General features: G+C 43.4%; 1 protein-coding gene across 11 annotated transcripts in view; it reads right to left on the reverse strand.

The window, feature by feature from the left end:
• The window catches only part of LMBR1 (limb development membrane protein 1), a 138,321-nt gene that overhangs the window by 98,654 nt on the left and 23,254 nt on the right, over positions 1 to 16,413 (reverse strand). For 3 of the 11 annotated variants that reach the window (XM_061166217.1, XM_061166215.1, XM_061166214.1), the window contains exons 2-4: positions 11,323 to 11,395; positions 8,801 to 8,840; positions 6,391 to 6,530 (exon numbers count right to left, since the gene is read on the reverse strand). In XM_061166217.1, the coding sequence (XP_061022200.1) occupies positions 6,391 to 6,530; positions 8,801 to 8,840; positions 11,323 to 11,395 (253 nt within the window). Of the gene's footprint in view, positions 1 to 3,586; positions 3,742 to 6,390; positions 6,531 to 8,800; positions 8,841 to 11,322; positions 11,397 to 16,413 lie in introns of those variants that run through there. The other 8 variants (XM_061166216.1, XM_061166226.1, XM_061166224.1 and 5 more) reach the window with 8 other exon arrangements.

The raw sequence follows: 16,413 nt of genomic DNA on the forward strand, positions 1-16,413 counted from the left end.
TATAATTAATAACTATTACTCATCCAATCAATGAATCTTTACTTGTCCCTGTGCAAGAACTGGGACAGGTGCCTCATGGGAGATTAAGAGAATTTAAGACATGTTCCCAGGCCTCAAAGAATTTAGCATAAATTTATAAAACATTTAACGAAAAAGACAAAAAATAATTCAAGAAAATCCCGTAAATGTCACAAGATGGCAAATGATAAACACATGAATACGGATACCATCACTGCCCTGGGGTAAGAGAAATCATCAGACATTCGGGGACTACTAACTCTTGACTCTGAAATGACACTACCTCCAGGGGACCCAAAACATCACCCCGGTCAGAGCAGGGGCTTGTGGAGGTCAGGGAGTCAAGGGAGTTTAGCTCAGGCTGCACACGTCTCACAGTGGGTCCCTGAACCTGTGCTGCAGTTCTTTCTCCAGGTCTGGAATGCCTAGCTGGAACAGACATGCTCAAATGCAGGCAGAATCCCCACAGAGTTCCCCAACCTGCAGAATAAGAGCTATCACAGTGAGAAAGTCAAAGCAGAAGCCACTTGAACCACCTCTAACCTGGAAACCATAACCCACCAGAAATCTCATGTTCCTAAAGGTAAGGCGGGGATTGGCACAGCCATCGAGGACTTGAAAGATGAGAAGGGGCTGACTCTCACATCCCCAAGAGGGACCTTGGAGCATGACTGTGGGTTCTCAGCAGCTTAACCAGTGAGCCACTCTCAACCAGGGGGTGCTACAGTGAAGCTGCTGCAGCAGACATGGCTTCACTATGAGGGCAAATGAATATATGTCCTGGTATCTGGTATGCCTACCGATGAGACAAAAGCTTTTTTCTCCATCCCTGGCCATAAGGTCTGCATTGGCAGGCGGGTTCTTCACCACTGGGGCCACCTGGGAAAGCCCACCCATGAGGCCCACCAGAAGCAGTCTGCTTTCAGCTGGCAAGGCAAACAACTCATCTTCACTGTCCTGACTTCGGGGCCCAGCTCCTCCTGGCCCTATGTCACAACTGAGTTTGGGGGGTCTCCATCACCATTCCCCTCCAGGGGACTGCACACTGCTCCACTGCACAGATGACAGTACGCTAGTCAGACCTAGTGAGCAAGCAGCAGCAACGACTCTAGACTTGTCGGAAGACACTCCAGGGCCCAGCGGTCTGGGTCCCAGCCCTTCTAGGCTGTGGCACCTGGCCTCTCCTACACCAAGGAGAGGCGCACTGCTCGGGGCCTTCCTGGGATTTGGAAAGGAACATACTCCTTGCATGGGTGCATTGCTCTGGCCCACTGCTAAGTGATGCAGAAAGCTGCTGGTTTTGAGCAGGGTTCAAAACAAGAGAAGGCTCTGCAGCAGGTCCAGGCAGCTCTGCAGGCTGCTTTGCCCTTGGCCTTATGACCCAGCAGATCTAATGGTGCTGGAAATGTCAGCAGCAGAGAGGATGCTGTTCAGAGCCCATGACAGACCCTGGAGGGGAATCACAGCAAAGGCCCTTGGGATTTTGGAACAAAGTCCTGCCATCCCCATGCAGGTAACTACTACCTTCCCTCTGAGAAAGTTACTGGCTTGCTGTCAGGCTTAGTAGAGACTGAACACTTAGCTGTGGGTCACCAAGTCACCATGCACCCTGAGTGGGCCAGCATGAACTGGCGGGCGTGCCAAGCCATAAGGTGGATGTGCGCAGCAACACCCCAACATCAGATGCACTGGTGATCGTGCCTGAGCAGGCCCTGAAGGCATGAGAAAGTCACATGAAAGTGGCCCAGATGCCCACGGTCCCCACGTCTCTCCCCTAGCTGGACTGTACCTGTGGCCTGGTGGGCATTCCTTCTGATCAGCTGGCAGAGGAAGAGAAGACAGAGCCTGGCTCACAGATGGGTCTGCCAAACATGCAGACACTGCCCCCAGGGGGACAGCCCTCCCTGGGACATCTACAAAGGCCAGCAGTGATGGAGAATCCTCCCAATGGACAGGACTTTGGGCAGTGCACCTGACCACTCACTTTGCTCAGGAACGGCCAGACACATGATTATACATTCATACTGGCCTGTGGCTCAGCTGGAAGGTCAGGGACTTGGAAGGAGCATGACTGGAAAACCAGTAACAAGGAGATTTGGAGAAGAGGTGTGCAGACAGCCCACCCTGAATGGGAAAAAAATGTGAAATGATTTGCATCCCATCAAAAGGAGACCTCAGCAGAGGAGTCTCATAGTAAAGTGGACAGATGACCTTGTCCTAGTCTCACAGGCCCCGCCAGCCTCCTCCCCGAGCCACCTGCCATCACCCAGGGAGTGCATGAAAGAGTGGCCACGGTGCCCGGGACGGAGGTTACGTGCGGCCACAGCAATGCAGACATACACACTCCACAGCCGGCCCGGCTCCTGTCACCACTGCCTTCAGCCTCACACTGAACTACACCCTGGATGCTCCGCTGTGACCGTCTGGCCCCATTAGTGCTTGTAATTTTAAAAAAACAAAGAAGCAAGCATATCTAAGGTTGACGAATCTTCAACCCCAAGACAATCTAAAGAAACAAATACTCCTTGGATGCCATCCACAAGATTAGACACAACTATGAATTCAGAAGAGAAAGATAAATATGAAGCTTTATGAAATTCACTACAAGCAGCTCTACCAAAAAACCAGAAGCACAAACAGAGTGAGGCTCATGAAACCCTCGAGAACAACGTCCAGCACTGGCGGCTAGGACTTCCTAAGACCTACCATGAGAACGTATCTAGAAGCAACATCGTAACTTAGGGGCTCCTCCTCTGGCTCCCCAACTTTCAGCCAACGTGGTCACTGGTGCTTAAAGCTACTGTTTACAGCTTACCCACTCATTCAACACACGTTTACTGGGCTGCCACTATGTGGAAAGCACTTTTCTAAGCCCTAATTCATAAACAAAATACAATGCCTGAGCTTACACCTCTTACATTATAACCAGAAAGGCAACCAATACAAACAAATACATTTACTTCCAACGTTAAGACTCCAGCATAAATACATAGCACATAGTGTACTGACAGTTCTTACTTTCAGTCCATAAAAAGAATAAATAAATGGCTATGATTAGATTATCTAAAGGTCATTAAGTATATCGTGCATTTTCTGTTTGGTAAAACTGGAAACAAAAGCCAGTTCCCTCATAATTCTGGTTAGCCTGGACTGAGACCTGCACTTCTGGGAAAACACCTGGAGCCCAATGCTCAAAATGCATACACCACAGAGCCGACAGCCTTATGGAAAGCAAGGGCCAAAGGGAAGAGTCTTCAGCAAGCATTTCAGACAATATGTGCCAAAAACATTTGCAAATCACATATTATCTAACTACTGGTTAGTAACAAACTGTTTTCTGAAAGTAATTCACCAGAAAAATCACTGATAGATACATTTTTGAACCTGCCATTGATAAATACAACTCACCTTACTTTCCAGGTTGTTTCCTACCTTTCATAGTGACTTTCCAGTAGATGGTTTACTTTTTTGTATCAGTTTCAGTAAAGACCTTAATTTGCCTGAGTTCAATTGCTAAGCAACAAAAATGGAGTAATTTCTCTTTATTCACTTGACAACTAGTCCTAACCTTACTGACTTCATCTGGTCTTCAGGCATCAGTGACTCCATTTGTTTCCAGTTCCAAGGGTGACACAAAGCACAAGCCCAGGGTAAAATACCCGACAGACTAAGGTGTCAAAATTCTTCTTGTCAACAAACAGGATATGCAGTATTAACGGACAACTGGGAAGGAAACATTTGCAATTAACCTGACAGTTAATACTTAAAAACTTGCAAAAATGGACACAAGAAATACAGGGGGGCAATTTACTGAAGAACAAATACAAATGACCAATAAATGTGCTTTGTAAACGCCTACCCCCACTAGTAATTAAAGAAATGTAAATTTAAAAGTGGAAATTTCTCATCTATTGAATTCCATTAGGGTTCCATTTCATTATTTATTCAGTTATGTGTTCACATGCACACATACAATATCCAAGGGTTTAGGTAACAGTATTCACAGTAATTCTCTGGATTGTGAGATTGTAATACTAATTTTCTTCACTACAAATTTTGCTTTCCAAATTTTCTACAGCAAATATGTATTTCTTTAAACACAAACACAAAGGGGTAAGAAAAAAGGTAGTTATCTGTATAAACTCCAAATGGATTAAACAGTTACATGCAAACAAAACCATTTTTTAAACAATAAGAAAAAAAGGAGTATTTGTCACATCTCATGAAGGGAGATCATCTTCTAAATACAAAAACAAATTACAGAAACCAAAGGAAGAAAAAGACTGGACACATAAAAAGCAAAAAGCCTGCAACCAAAACCACAAAATTAAAAAGTAAAATAACCAAAAAAACATACTTACAAAAATCTGATAAGTAGCTGATGTGTTTCACACATAAAGAGATAACATAATTCAATATGGAAAAAAGTGGGCAAAAGACAATGAAACACATAAAAAAGATATATGTATTAGATCTTTGTATATATTTTACAAATTAAAATGTTCTACCTCATTAAACATTTCCAGAAAATCACAGAGCCAAGATTGAAATTTAGATCTATTTTGCTTCAAAGTACTATACCACATTGCCAAAATAAGTCACTATTGTTTTAACCACATTAAATTTTAAATCAGTTTTCACTCCAATCCCAAAGAAGGGCAATGCCAAAAAATGCTGAGAGCTACCATACAACTGTGTTCATTTCACATGCTAGCAAGGTAATGTTCAAAATCCTTCAAGCTAGGCTTTAACAGTACATGACAAGAGAACTTTCTGATATATAAGCTGGATTTTGAAAAGGCAGAGGAACCAGAGATGTAATTACCAACATTCACTGGATCATAGAGAAAGCAAGGAAATTCCAGGAAAACATCTACTTCTGCTTCATTGACTATGCTAAAGCTTTTGACTGTGTGGATCACAACAAAATGGGAAAATCCTAAAAGAGATGGGAGTACCAGACCACCTTACTTACCTCCTGAGAAACCTATATGCAGGTTAAGAGGCAACAGTTAGAGTCAGATATGAAACAACGGACTGGTTCAAAATTGGGAAAGGAGTACATCAAGGCTATATGTTGTCACCGTGCTTATTTTACTTATATGCAGAGTACATCATGCAAAATGCTGGTCTGGATGAAGCACAAGCTGAAATCAAGATTGCCAGGAAAAATAACAATAACCTCAGATATGCAGATGATACCACTCTTATGGAAGAAAGCCAAGAGGAACAAAGAGCCTTCTGATGAAGGTAAAAGAGGAGAGTGAAAAAGCTGGCTTAAAATTCAACATTCAGAAAACAAAGATCATGGCATCTGGTCCCATCACTTTGTAGCAAACAGAAGGGGGAAGAGTGGAAACAGTGACAGATTTTATTTTCTTGGGCTCCAGAATCACGGTGGACAATGACTGCAGCTCCTTGGCAGGAAAGCCACGACCAACCTAGACAGCGTATTAAAGAGCAGAGACATCACTTTGCTGACAAAGGTCCACATAGTCAAAGCTATGGTTTTTCCAGTAGTCATGTATGGATGTTAAGAGTTGGACCATAAAGAAGGCTGAGTGCCAAAAAATTGATGCTTCTGAATTGCGGTGCTGGAGAAGACTCTTGAGAGTCGCTTGGACAGCAAGGAGGGCAAACCAGTTAATGCTAAAGGAAATCAACCCTGAATATTAATTGAGAGGACTGATGCTAAAGCTGAAACTCCAATACTTCAGTCACCTGATGAGAAGAGCTGACTCACTGGAAAAGACCTGATGCTGGGAAAGATTGAAGGCAGGAGAAGGGGGCGACAAAGGATGAAATGGTTGGATGGCATCATCGACTCAACTGACATGAGTCTGAGCAAGCTCCAGGAGATAGTGGAAGACAGAGGAGACTGATGTGCTGCAGGCCATGGGGTCGCAAAGAGTTAGACAAGACTTGCCAACTGAACAACTACAACAACAAATTTTAAAGTCTGTCCTTGACAGAACAGTTTTTCCCCCTTCTATCACACATTCTAAAATAACTAAAGAAATTAACAGCAAATAAATAAAATAGAAACTATGGTAAGCTTCTGTTTTTTAAGGTCTGAAATGGAGGTTGAGTTCTGACATATCCAGATAAATCAAAATTCTCTTGCTAAATAATTAAATGAAAATGTATCTATCAAAATCACAGTATAAACACTGCTTCTTGTAGAAAAGCTTTTCACAACTAAGAATCAGACCAGTAAGTAAAATCTGACTTTCTGATTTTATGAAGGACTCAAATAGTTAACTGAAGGAAGACCCATATTTATATGGAAAATAAGAAAAGGAAAAAATTTAAATATAGTACAGTATAAAATGAAAACACTAATTGTGATTATATTAAGACATATATACTAACCATGAATCAGGGAGCCATTCAGCCACTGAATATAGTAGTTTTGAGGAAAAGAAAGCAGGATTTCATTGCTGATTATCGAGAAAGGTAGAAGCAAGACTGCTCCAGCCGACACTGCCAAAGTGAACGTGCTCAGAAACAACCTGGAAGAGGAGAGTCAATGTCACCAGTGACTGGAAAAAGCAAAGACTACAGAAGTCATTCAAAAAGAACAGAACCAAACTCTTCAAGTTTTTAAATCCAAAAAGAATTAATGTGCATTTCATTGAGTATATGCAGTTGGAAGACAAATGATATACATATGGTCCCAGAAGTTAAACTAGACCAACTCTAAAACTTACTCTGTGAAAAGACCATTAAGTCTACCAAATCGGCCTAAAGCAGACAGAGACTGGAGACAGAGTACTTCACACATTTTGTGAAGAATAAATTGTAGTCTCATTCTTCTTTTAAATTTAAGTATTTATTTCACAATTGCATTTAATTAACAATGCTGGCAATATATGCTAAGAGCAATGCAACAACTGTTTCAGGTGAAAAAAATACTTGTGAAAACAGTATGAAAAACGACTTAAGGGTTATTTCTGGAAAAAAAACTTACAAAGCCATTGGTCTACTATCTCTTAAAATAGGTAAAGATTAAATAAACTTATAATAAATTGTAGGAAACTATTAAACAATATTTAAAAGATGATTTTGTCATTTTTTAAAAATAAGATAGCTCAAAATGTATAATATGGAAAATGTCTAAAATTAAGTTAAAAAGAAAAAGCACAGACAATAAATATAAACCATGTTCTCTCCCATCCCCCTCCCCCAACATGTATATTTTCACACAGGAAAAGAGGTACATTAAAAAAATCTAGCATAATATATAACAACTCCTAGGAGAGGGCCCATAAGGGGCTTTCACTTTCTCAGTTATACACGTCCAAAATGCTTAAAATTTTATATCTAATTTTTAAAGTTTTTTGAAGACTAAAATGGCAAAGGAAAATGGAACCTCCCTCACTAAAATTAGAGATGAAATTTTAATATCCCTTCCATTAAATTTAATGTAGAAAGAATGTGAAAATACATGTAAGAAAATATAAGAAAAAAAATCAGTAAATGCTCAAAACACATCTAATAGAGTAACTTTGAGGCCAGTGCCATCTTGTGGTAACCAAGAGAAGTGTTTTCCTACTTAAAAGCCAAAGATAACCTCCCCTGTTTAGCAAATCACTGATAAATTTCTTATTGTAGACCACATGATACTTGTCAAAAATACAGTTCAACTCAGACACAGGAGAAGGCTTACGAAGTGGCTCTGCTGGACAGGCAGCCTGTTTCCTGGGGAAGCGGGGACACATCATCCCAGGTGCACTGCCAACTCGGGCACCTACCCCAGGTGACCTCCCGTGACCTGCATCTCTGCCCTCCAACTGTGACCGCCACACTGCTCGTCCTTGACACCCACAGGCCCCGCTCCCGGGTCCTGCACGAGACTCCCAGCCCACCCCCCCCCCCCCCCCCCCCGAGCTCCCCTGGCCACGAAAGGGCCCACACACTGTCAGGCTCACCTACCTCTTCACAGGGAGCGGGTTCTCAGGCTCCGGGTGTCTGGGCAGTCAGCCCCCTCCCTCGGGGCCCCTCTGTGTCCTCTGCCCCATGAAGCCTTCCTAGCCCCTCTCCCTCTCGGCCCTCAGCACACTGGCTAGCAGCCCAGCTGTAAAGGCCCACCGTGGCTTCCCAGTCTAAAGCTGGGAGGTGTATGTGACCAAGGAGTAAGTCTATGAGGACACGCAAGTGTTTTTTAAATCAAAAGTCACCCAGAAATCCTGAATATATAGTCACCATAAATATAACAGTGGACCTTACGTCAAAAACCTTCTAGAAGGTATTGTGACTGGCCTTAGAGATACAAAACAGGGTCATACCATCTGCTGCCCTTGAGTGGCTATGAGAACTATCCATAAAAGGCTGATGTGGCAGAGCTAAATGCCAACAAAGGGTCCTCAAAGTAGGGCCCTGAGTCGAGCCAGAAAATGCAGACATGGTGACTGCTTATACAATGGCAGAAAAGTGTTCCTCAGAACTGAAGGCAGTTCTAGAAACGTCGCCTTCTGAAATGCAGCACACTCTGATGACAAGAGCCAACAGGACTTCATGGTGTGGGCTGAGAGAGGGTGAGAGATGACCAAGACCTTCTGTTGGCTCCTTAAAGCAAGCAAATTTCAATAGATAATCAGTCCACAATTATCCATGTGTTTGCTTACATGTACTTTCTTGAAAAAGCTGCTGTAATACTTTAAAGTTGCTGTAATACTTTAGGTGAATATTTTCCATATTACTGCCCAAAGGGCAGAATTAAGTTTTGAAAATTCATGACTCTAGAATTAGAAACACGAGAACTGAACATTAAAATACATACGAAATCCTGTTGACTATGGCATCTTCATCTTCTTGTTCATCTGTAAAAATGTTCAAGGCATTAATATTTTTATCTTCCAACAAAATGCTTTGTTAATTTAATAAAACATAAAATATAAACCTGAAGAAGCAATTTTCCAACTCTAAATCTCACTAAATCAGATAGGATAGAACATGGTTAAAGAACAAGAGTCTTTTGACTGATCAAAAAATCCTGATTAACAAAACTCCCATATGTAAATTAAAATCTTCCAAATGTTTAGTGCTCAGGGAAACAAAACTCAGTAGAACCTTGGAACCACATTCAGGTTGACTGTTAATACAAAGTCAGTGAAATTGCTAATGAATGAAATTTTCTGGTTGATAATGTGTGTTAGTAGCTCAGTTGTGTCTGATTCTTTGTGACCCTGTGGACGGTGGCCCACCAGGCTCTTCTGTCCATGGGATTCTCCAAGCAAGAACACTGGAGTGGGTTGCCATTCCCTGCTCCAGGGGATCTCCTGACCCAGGGATCAAACCCAAGTCTCCTGCATTGCAGGCAAATTCTTCACCATCTAAGGCACCAAGGAAGCCCCTGGTTGATAATAGCCAAAAAATACTTACTATAAAATTAAAATTCAGAATCTCAGAACTCACACATTTTTCTGTAATCTGAGCCTATTGTTAGTAATGGTAAGAATGAGGATTTTACCCTAAACCACCCTGTACACCACTGCCTTGACACGGCATCATTTTGTTCCAGTTACAGACAGAAATACACCACACTTTGTGTCTTTTTCAAGAAGCAGATGGCCCTTGCTCTGGTGCTTCCTCACCCTACCCTCTCCCTCTCTCATGGCAGTTGGCCATCTTTTTAGTCCTCCCACATAATCTTACCAGCTAAGGAAACTATGATCCAATTACAAAAATATTACACAACACCCCAGCCCTTCTTTCTCCTCAATACCTCACTGGGGTTGTCCTCAAAGGCTCTCTGTGTGGGTCTCTGGAATTCTGAGTGCCCACCTGCTTCAGAGACAGCGGCATATTTGGGCCATTCTCTTAGTCCAAACTCTATTCTTAATTACTGGCTGCCCAAAATACTTCTACAACCAGAGAGACCACAAAGTACCATTGTCACAATTAATTTTTATATTGTTGTACCTACATCTAATCAACCACAAAATCTTGAAGAGTGTTTTAATAGCTTCATGTCCATTTCAGTTCTATTGCCAATACTCTACCAACCAGTCCAGGGTCTTCATTACTCTTCTGTGATTACTCTAAAAAACATCTAATAAATCTCCTGTTTTCCCACTCATCATCCCCTCATTTCCTCTAAAACAATGCACTGTTCATTCATTCTCTATCTCTCTCTCGTTCAATGCACATAGTCTATGAAGCTTGATGCCAAGGTATCTTTTAAAGCAGCTAAGATACTGTCTTGGATCCCAGGTCTTCAAAATTTTAAGAGATTAAGGAATCCAAAGAGTATTTCAGTGCAGTCACAAAGCCAAGCAGTGCACTACAGCAAGCATTATTTCCTGATTTCTTTAAAAATTCTTAAAGTTTAAAATGATAACATAAGGAATCTTTAATATACGAAATCCTTAAATATTCACATGGCACCTACTATTAGCCTAGCATCACAAGTGAAAATCTTGTGATTTCAAAGAAGTAGCTCAAATTTAACAGAAGTCAGTAAAGTAACTACTTTAGTTATTTTATAAAAAAACAATGGTTAGTTACTTACAAAACTCTGGCATACAAATCTGTGAATAAGTCAGCACAAAATTCATTTAAAAAAAAGATATAATGGTCCCCCTGGTGAGATAAGGATACATATGAAAAAATAAAAGAATAACATAATACATAATTGAATATTAAATGGTATTATGCATGCGTGCTAAGTCGCGTCAGTCACATTGGACTCTTTGCAACCCTGTGGACTGTAGCCCACCAGAATCCCCTTGGCTCCTCTGTCCGAAGGTATTCTCCAGACAAGAATACTGGAGTGCCATACCCTCCTCCAGGGGATCTTCCTGACCCAGGGATCGAATCTTATCTCTTTACATCTCTGCATTGGCAGGCGGGTTCTTTACCACTAGCACCATCAGGGTATTATGGAGACTCTAAATTCTATACCACTCTAGAAAGCAACAGTATTCTGGTAGTGAGAGAAAGAACGGGGTGGAGGTGATGGGGGTGAGTATGTTCAAATTCAGAGCCGAGGAACCAAACATTCTCATAAAGTCTGGAATTTCCCACACACTGAAGAGCCCTGAACTATTCTTAGTTTAATATAAGAATGAGAATAAACAAGGGCTCAGGGCTAAGAAGTAGACCTGGATCTGACTACTGACCCTGCAAGTAGTCAGATTCCCTGGAGGTTATTTTTAGTGCTCTTGGTATCAGGCAACTGCTTGCTTCAATCCCAGGCACAGTGAACACACTAACCGTGCTTATGCGTACTGTGCGGCCACGGAACATGTCTAGACCACATGGCATTAGAGGCAAAGCGTTCATCACAGTGTGTCTGCTCACCTGATTTTCTCTTGTATCTTGTGATGATGAAATAGGAGACAATGTAGAGAATGGCAAAAAGAAGGAAACAGATCTGAAACAAAACAAATTTAACACATTTACATTTTTTGCATACCTTTTTAGGTAAAACAAAATACATCTTTGGCATTTATAAGGAAAAATAATTTAATCTGTTACATAATAAAAATTTTAGCTAATAAAAAGTATTATGAAGTATTAAATTATACAAGCTAGTCAGCTCAGTTTAAAACCATTCCAAAAAAAAAGCCCAATGGACATTTTTCTTTTCATAACTTGACCAAGTTGTTTTAAAATCATGGAACTATTAAGAACGAAACCATCACTGACAATTTTGAAAAGCAAACTCATGAGATGCTACTATCCCCACCAAATATTAAAATACACTCTAAAGTTTCAATAACATTTAAAGAGTATGCTGGCACTGAGATCTAACAGATCAAAGATTTAGATTCAATTACAGAAAAATGTGGACTCCCCGGTGTTACAGTGGATAAGAATCTGCCTGCCAACACGACATGGTTCGATACCTGGTCCAGAAGACACAGGTGCCATGGAACCACTAAGCCCATACACCCTCGCTCTGAGCCCAGGAGCTGCAAGTACTGAGCCTGGGCGCTAGAGTCTGCGAGGCACAGCCGCTGAGCCCATGTGCTGCAATCGCTGAAGCCGAGCGCCTGGAGCCCATGCCCCACCAGAGAACCCACCACAGTGAAAAGCCCATCTGCCACAACGAAGAGCAGCCCCTGCTCACCGCAACTAGAGAAAGCCCACGCAGAGCAACAAAGAGCCCCACGCACAACCAAAATCCAAAAAGAATTTTTTTTTTAATTTTTTTAAATTTATGTACCGTGGTTATACAAACAAGAGGCCTCACAAATCAATGTGGGGGTTAGGATTATTCAATAATTATACCACATATCAAAACAAACAGCAGATGCACAAAAAACTTTTTCAATATTAAAGTCTCTGCAAACTAGTACAGCCGCTATGGAGAACAGTGTGGAGATTTCTTAAAAAACTGGAAATAGAACTGCCATATGACCCAGCAATCCCACTTCTGGGCATACACACTGAGGAAACCAGATCTGAAAGAGACATGTGCACCCCAATTTTCATCGCAGCACTGTTTATAATAGCCAGGACATGGAAGCAACCTAGATGCCCATCAGCAGACGAATGGATAAGGAAGCTGTGGTACATATACACCATGGAATATTACTCAGCTGTTAAAAAGAATTCATTTGAATCAGTTCTAATGAGATGGATGAAACTGGAGCCCATTATACTGAGTGAAGTAAGCCAGAAAGATAAAGACCATTACAGTATACTAACACATATATATGGAATTTAGAAAGATGGTAATGATAACCCTATATGCAAAACACAAAAAGAGACACAGATGTACAGAACAGACTTTTGGACTCTGTGGGAGAAGGCAAGGGTGGGATGTTTCAAGAGAACAGCATCGAAACATGTATATCATCTAGGGTGAAACAGATCACCAGCCCAGGTTGGATGCATGAGACAAGTGCTCGGGCCTGGTGCACTGGGAAGACCCAGAAGGAGCGGGTAGAGAGGGAGGTGGGAGGGGGGATTGGGATGGGGAATACATGTAAATCCATGGCTAATTCAAGTCAATGTATGACAAAAACCACTACAATATTGTAAAGTAATTAGCCTCCAACTAATAAAAATAAATGAAAAAAAAAATTAAAGTCCTTTAATTTCTATCTTATCTCAGGTATGGCAGGCAAAAAAGATGGGTGAAGGAATGGGAGACCTCATGACAGTTAACGACCAAGTATGCTTGAAATAAAGTCTTAATGCAACTGTGGACCATAACAGAAATATTTTGAAGACTCTCAAATGAAACCTCTCCAGGGGATGATAAAGCCGAGAGATCTCCCTTGAGCGTGGATTTCTGAAGAAGGGCTGGTGGCCATAAGATGGAGAACGACCTTGGACTAGGCAGCAAATAGCCACTGAGCAGGGTAGTGACGTGACCTGACACACTGCAAAGGGTTCAGTCCAGTCACAGTGTGGAAACTTTAAACTAGGAGGGGGAGTGACAGGACAGGGAGAACAACCAGTCACAGTGTGGAAACTAAACTAGGAGGGGGAGTGACAGGAGCAGGGAGAACAATCAGTCACAGTGTGGAAACTAAACTAGGAGAGGGAGTGACAGGAGCAGGGAGAACAACCAGTCACAGTGTGGAAACTAAACTAGGAGAGGGAGTGACAGGAGCAGGGAGAACAACCAGTCACAGTGTGGAAACTAAACTAGGAGAGGAAGTGACAGGAGCAGGGAGAACAACCAGTCACAGTGTGGAAACTAAACTAGGAGGGGAGATGACAGGAGCAGGGAGAACAACCAGTCACAGTGTGGAAACTAAACTAGGAGGGGGAGTGACAGGAGCAGGGAGAACAACCAGTCACAGTGTGGAAACTAAACTAGGAGGGGGAGTGACAGGAGCAGGGAGAACAACCAGTCACAGTGTGGAAACTAAACTAGGAGAGGGAGTGACAGGAGCAGGGAGAACAACCAGTCACAGTGTAGAAACTAAACTAGGAGGGGAGATGACAGGAGCAGGGAGAACAACCAGTCACAGTGTGGAAACTAAACTAGGAGGGGGAGTGACAGGAGCAGGGAGAACAACCAGTCACAGTGTAGAAACTAAACTAGGAGGGGGAGTGACAGGAGCAGGGAGAACAACCAGTCACAGTGTGGAAACTAAACTAGGAGGGGGAGTGACAGGAGCAGGGAGAACAACCAGTCACAGTGTGGAAACTAAACTAGGAGAGGGAGTGACAGGAGCAGGGAGAACAACCAGTCACAGTGTGGAAACTAAACTAGGAGGGGGAGTGACAGGAGCAGGGAGAACAACCAGTCACAGTGTGGAAACTGAACTAGGAGAGGGAGTGACAGGAGCAGGGAGAACAACCAGTCACAGTGTAGAAACTAAACTAGGAGGGAGAGTGACAGGAGCAGGGAGAACAACCAGTCACAGTGTGGAAACTAAACTAGGAGGGGGAGTGACAGGAGCAGGGAGAACAACCAGTCACAGTGTGGAAACTAAACTAGGAGAGGGAGTGACAGGAGCAGGGAGAACAACCAGTCACAGTGTAGAAACTAAACTAGGAGGGGAGATGACAGGAGCAGGGAGAACAACCAGTCACAGTGTGGAAACTAAACTAGGAGAGGGAGTGACAGGAGCAGGGAGAACAACCAGTCACAGTGTGGAAACTAAACTAGGAGGGGGAGTGACAGGAGCAGGGAGAACAACCAGTCACAGTGTGGAAACTAAACTAGGAGGGGAGATGACAGGAGCAGGGAGAACAACCAGTCACAGTGTGGAAACTAAACTAGGAGGGGGAGTGACAGGAGCAGGGAGAACAACCAGTCACAGTGTGGAAACTAAACTAGGAGGGGGAGTGACAGGAGCAGGGAGAACAACCAGTCACAGTGTGGAAACTAAACTAGGAGGGGGAGTGACAGGAGCAGGGAGAACAACCAGTCACAGTATGGAAACTAAACTAGGAGGGGGAGTGACAGGAGCAGGGAGAACAACCAGTCACAGTGTGGAAACTAAACTAGGAGGGGAGATGACAGGAGCAGGGAGAACAACCAGTCACAGTGTAGAAACTAAACTAGGAGGGAGAGTGACAGGAGCAGGGAGAACAACCAGTCACAGTGTGGAAACTAAACTAGGAGGGGGAGTGACAGGAGCAGGGAGAACAACCAGTCACAGTGTAGAAACTAAACTAGGAGAGGGAGTGACAGGAGCAGGGAGAACAACCAGTCACAGTGTAGAAACTAAACTAGGAGGGGAGATGACAGGAGCAGGGAGAACAACCAGTCACAGTGTGGAAACTAAACTAGGAGAGGAAGTGACAGGAGCAGGGAGAACAACCAGTCACAGTGTGGAAACTAAACTAGGAGGGGGAGTGACAGGAGCAGGGAGAACAACCAGTCACAGTGTAGAAACTAAACTAGGAGGGGGAGTGACAGGAGCAGGGAGAACAACCAGTCACAGTGTAGAAACTAAACTAGGAGGGGAGATGACAGGAGCAGGGAGAACAACCAGTCACAGTGTGGAAACTAAACTAGGAGGGGGAGTGACAGGAGCAGGGAGAACAACCAGTCACAGTGTGGAAACTAAACTAGGAGGGGAGATGACAGGAGCAGGGAGAACAACCAGTCACAGTGTGGAAACTAAACTAGGAGGGGAGATGACAGGAGCAGGGAGAACAACCAGTCACAGTGTGGAAACTAAACTAGGAGGGGGAGTGACAGGAGCAGGGAGAACAACCAGTCACAGTGTGGAAACTAAACTAGGAGGGGGAGTGACAGGAGCAGGGAGAACAACCAGTCACAGTGTGGAAACTAAACTAGGAGGGGGAGTGACAGGAGCAGGGAGAACAACCAGTCACAGTATGGAAACTAAACTAGGAGGGGGAGTGACAGGAGCAGGGAGAACAACCAGTCACAGTGTGGAAACTAAACTAGGAGGGGAGATGACAGGAGCAGGGAGAACAACCAGTCACAGTGTAGAAACTAAACTAGGAGGGAGAGTGACAGGAGCAGGGAGAACAACCAGTCACAGTGTGGAAACTAAACTAGGAGGGGGAGTGACAGGAGCAGGGAGAACAACCAGTCACAGTGTAGAAACTAAACTAGGAGAGGGAGTGACAGGAGCAGGGAGAACAACCAGTCACAGTGTAGAAACTAAACTAGGAGGGGAGATGACAGGAGCAGGGAGAACAACCAGTCACAGTGTGGAAACTAAACTAGGAGAGGAAGTGACAGGAGCAGGGAGAACAACCAGTCACAGTGTGGAAACTAAACTAGGAGGGGGAGTGACAGGAGCAGGGAGAACAACCAGTCACAGTGTAGAAACTAAACTAGGAGGGGGAGTGACAGGAGCAGGGAGAACAACCAGTCACAGTGTAGAAACTAAACTAGGAGGGGAGATGACAGGAGCAGGGAGAACAACCAGTCACAGTGTGGAAACTAAACTAGGAGCGGGAGTGACAGGAGCAGGGAGAACAACCAGTCACAGTGTGGAAACT

Source organism: Dama dama, chromosome 18, assembly GCF_033118175.1.
Source record: "Dama dama isolate Ldn47 chromosome 18, ASM3311817v1, whole genome shotgun sequence".
In the NCBI taxonomy this organism is placed as follows: Eukaryota; Metazoa; Chordata; class Mammalia; order Artiodactyla; family Cervidae; genus Dama; species Dama dama.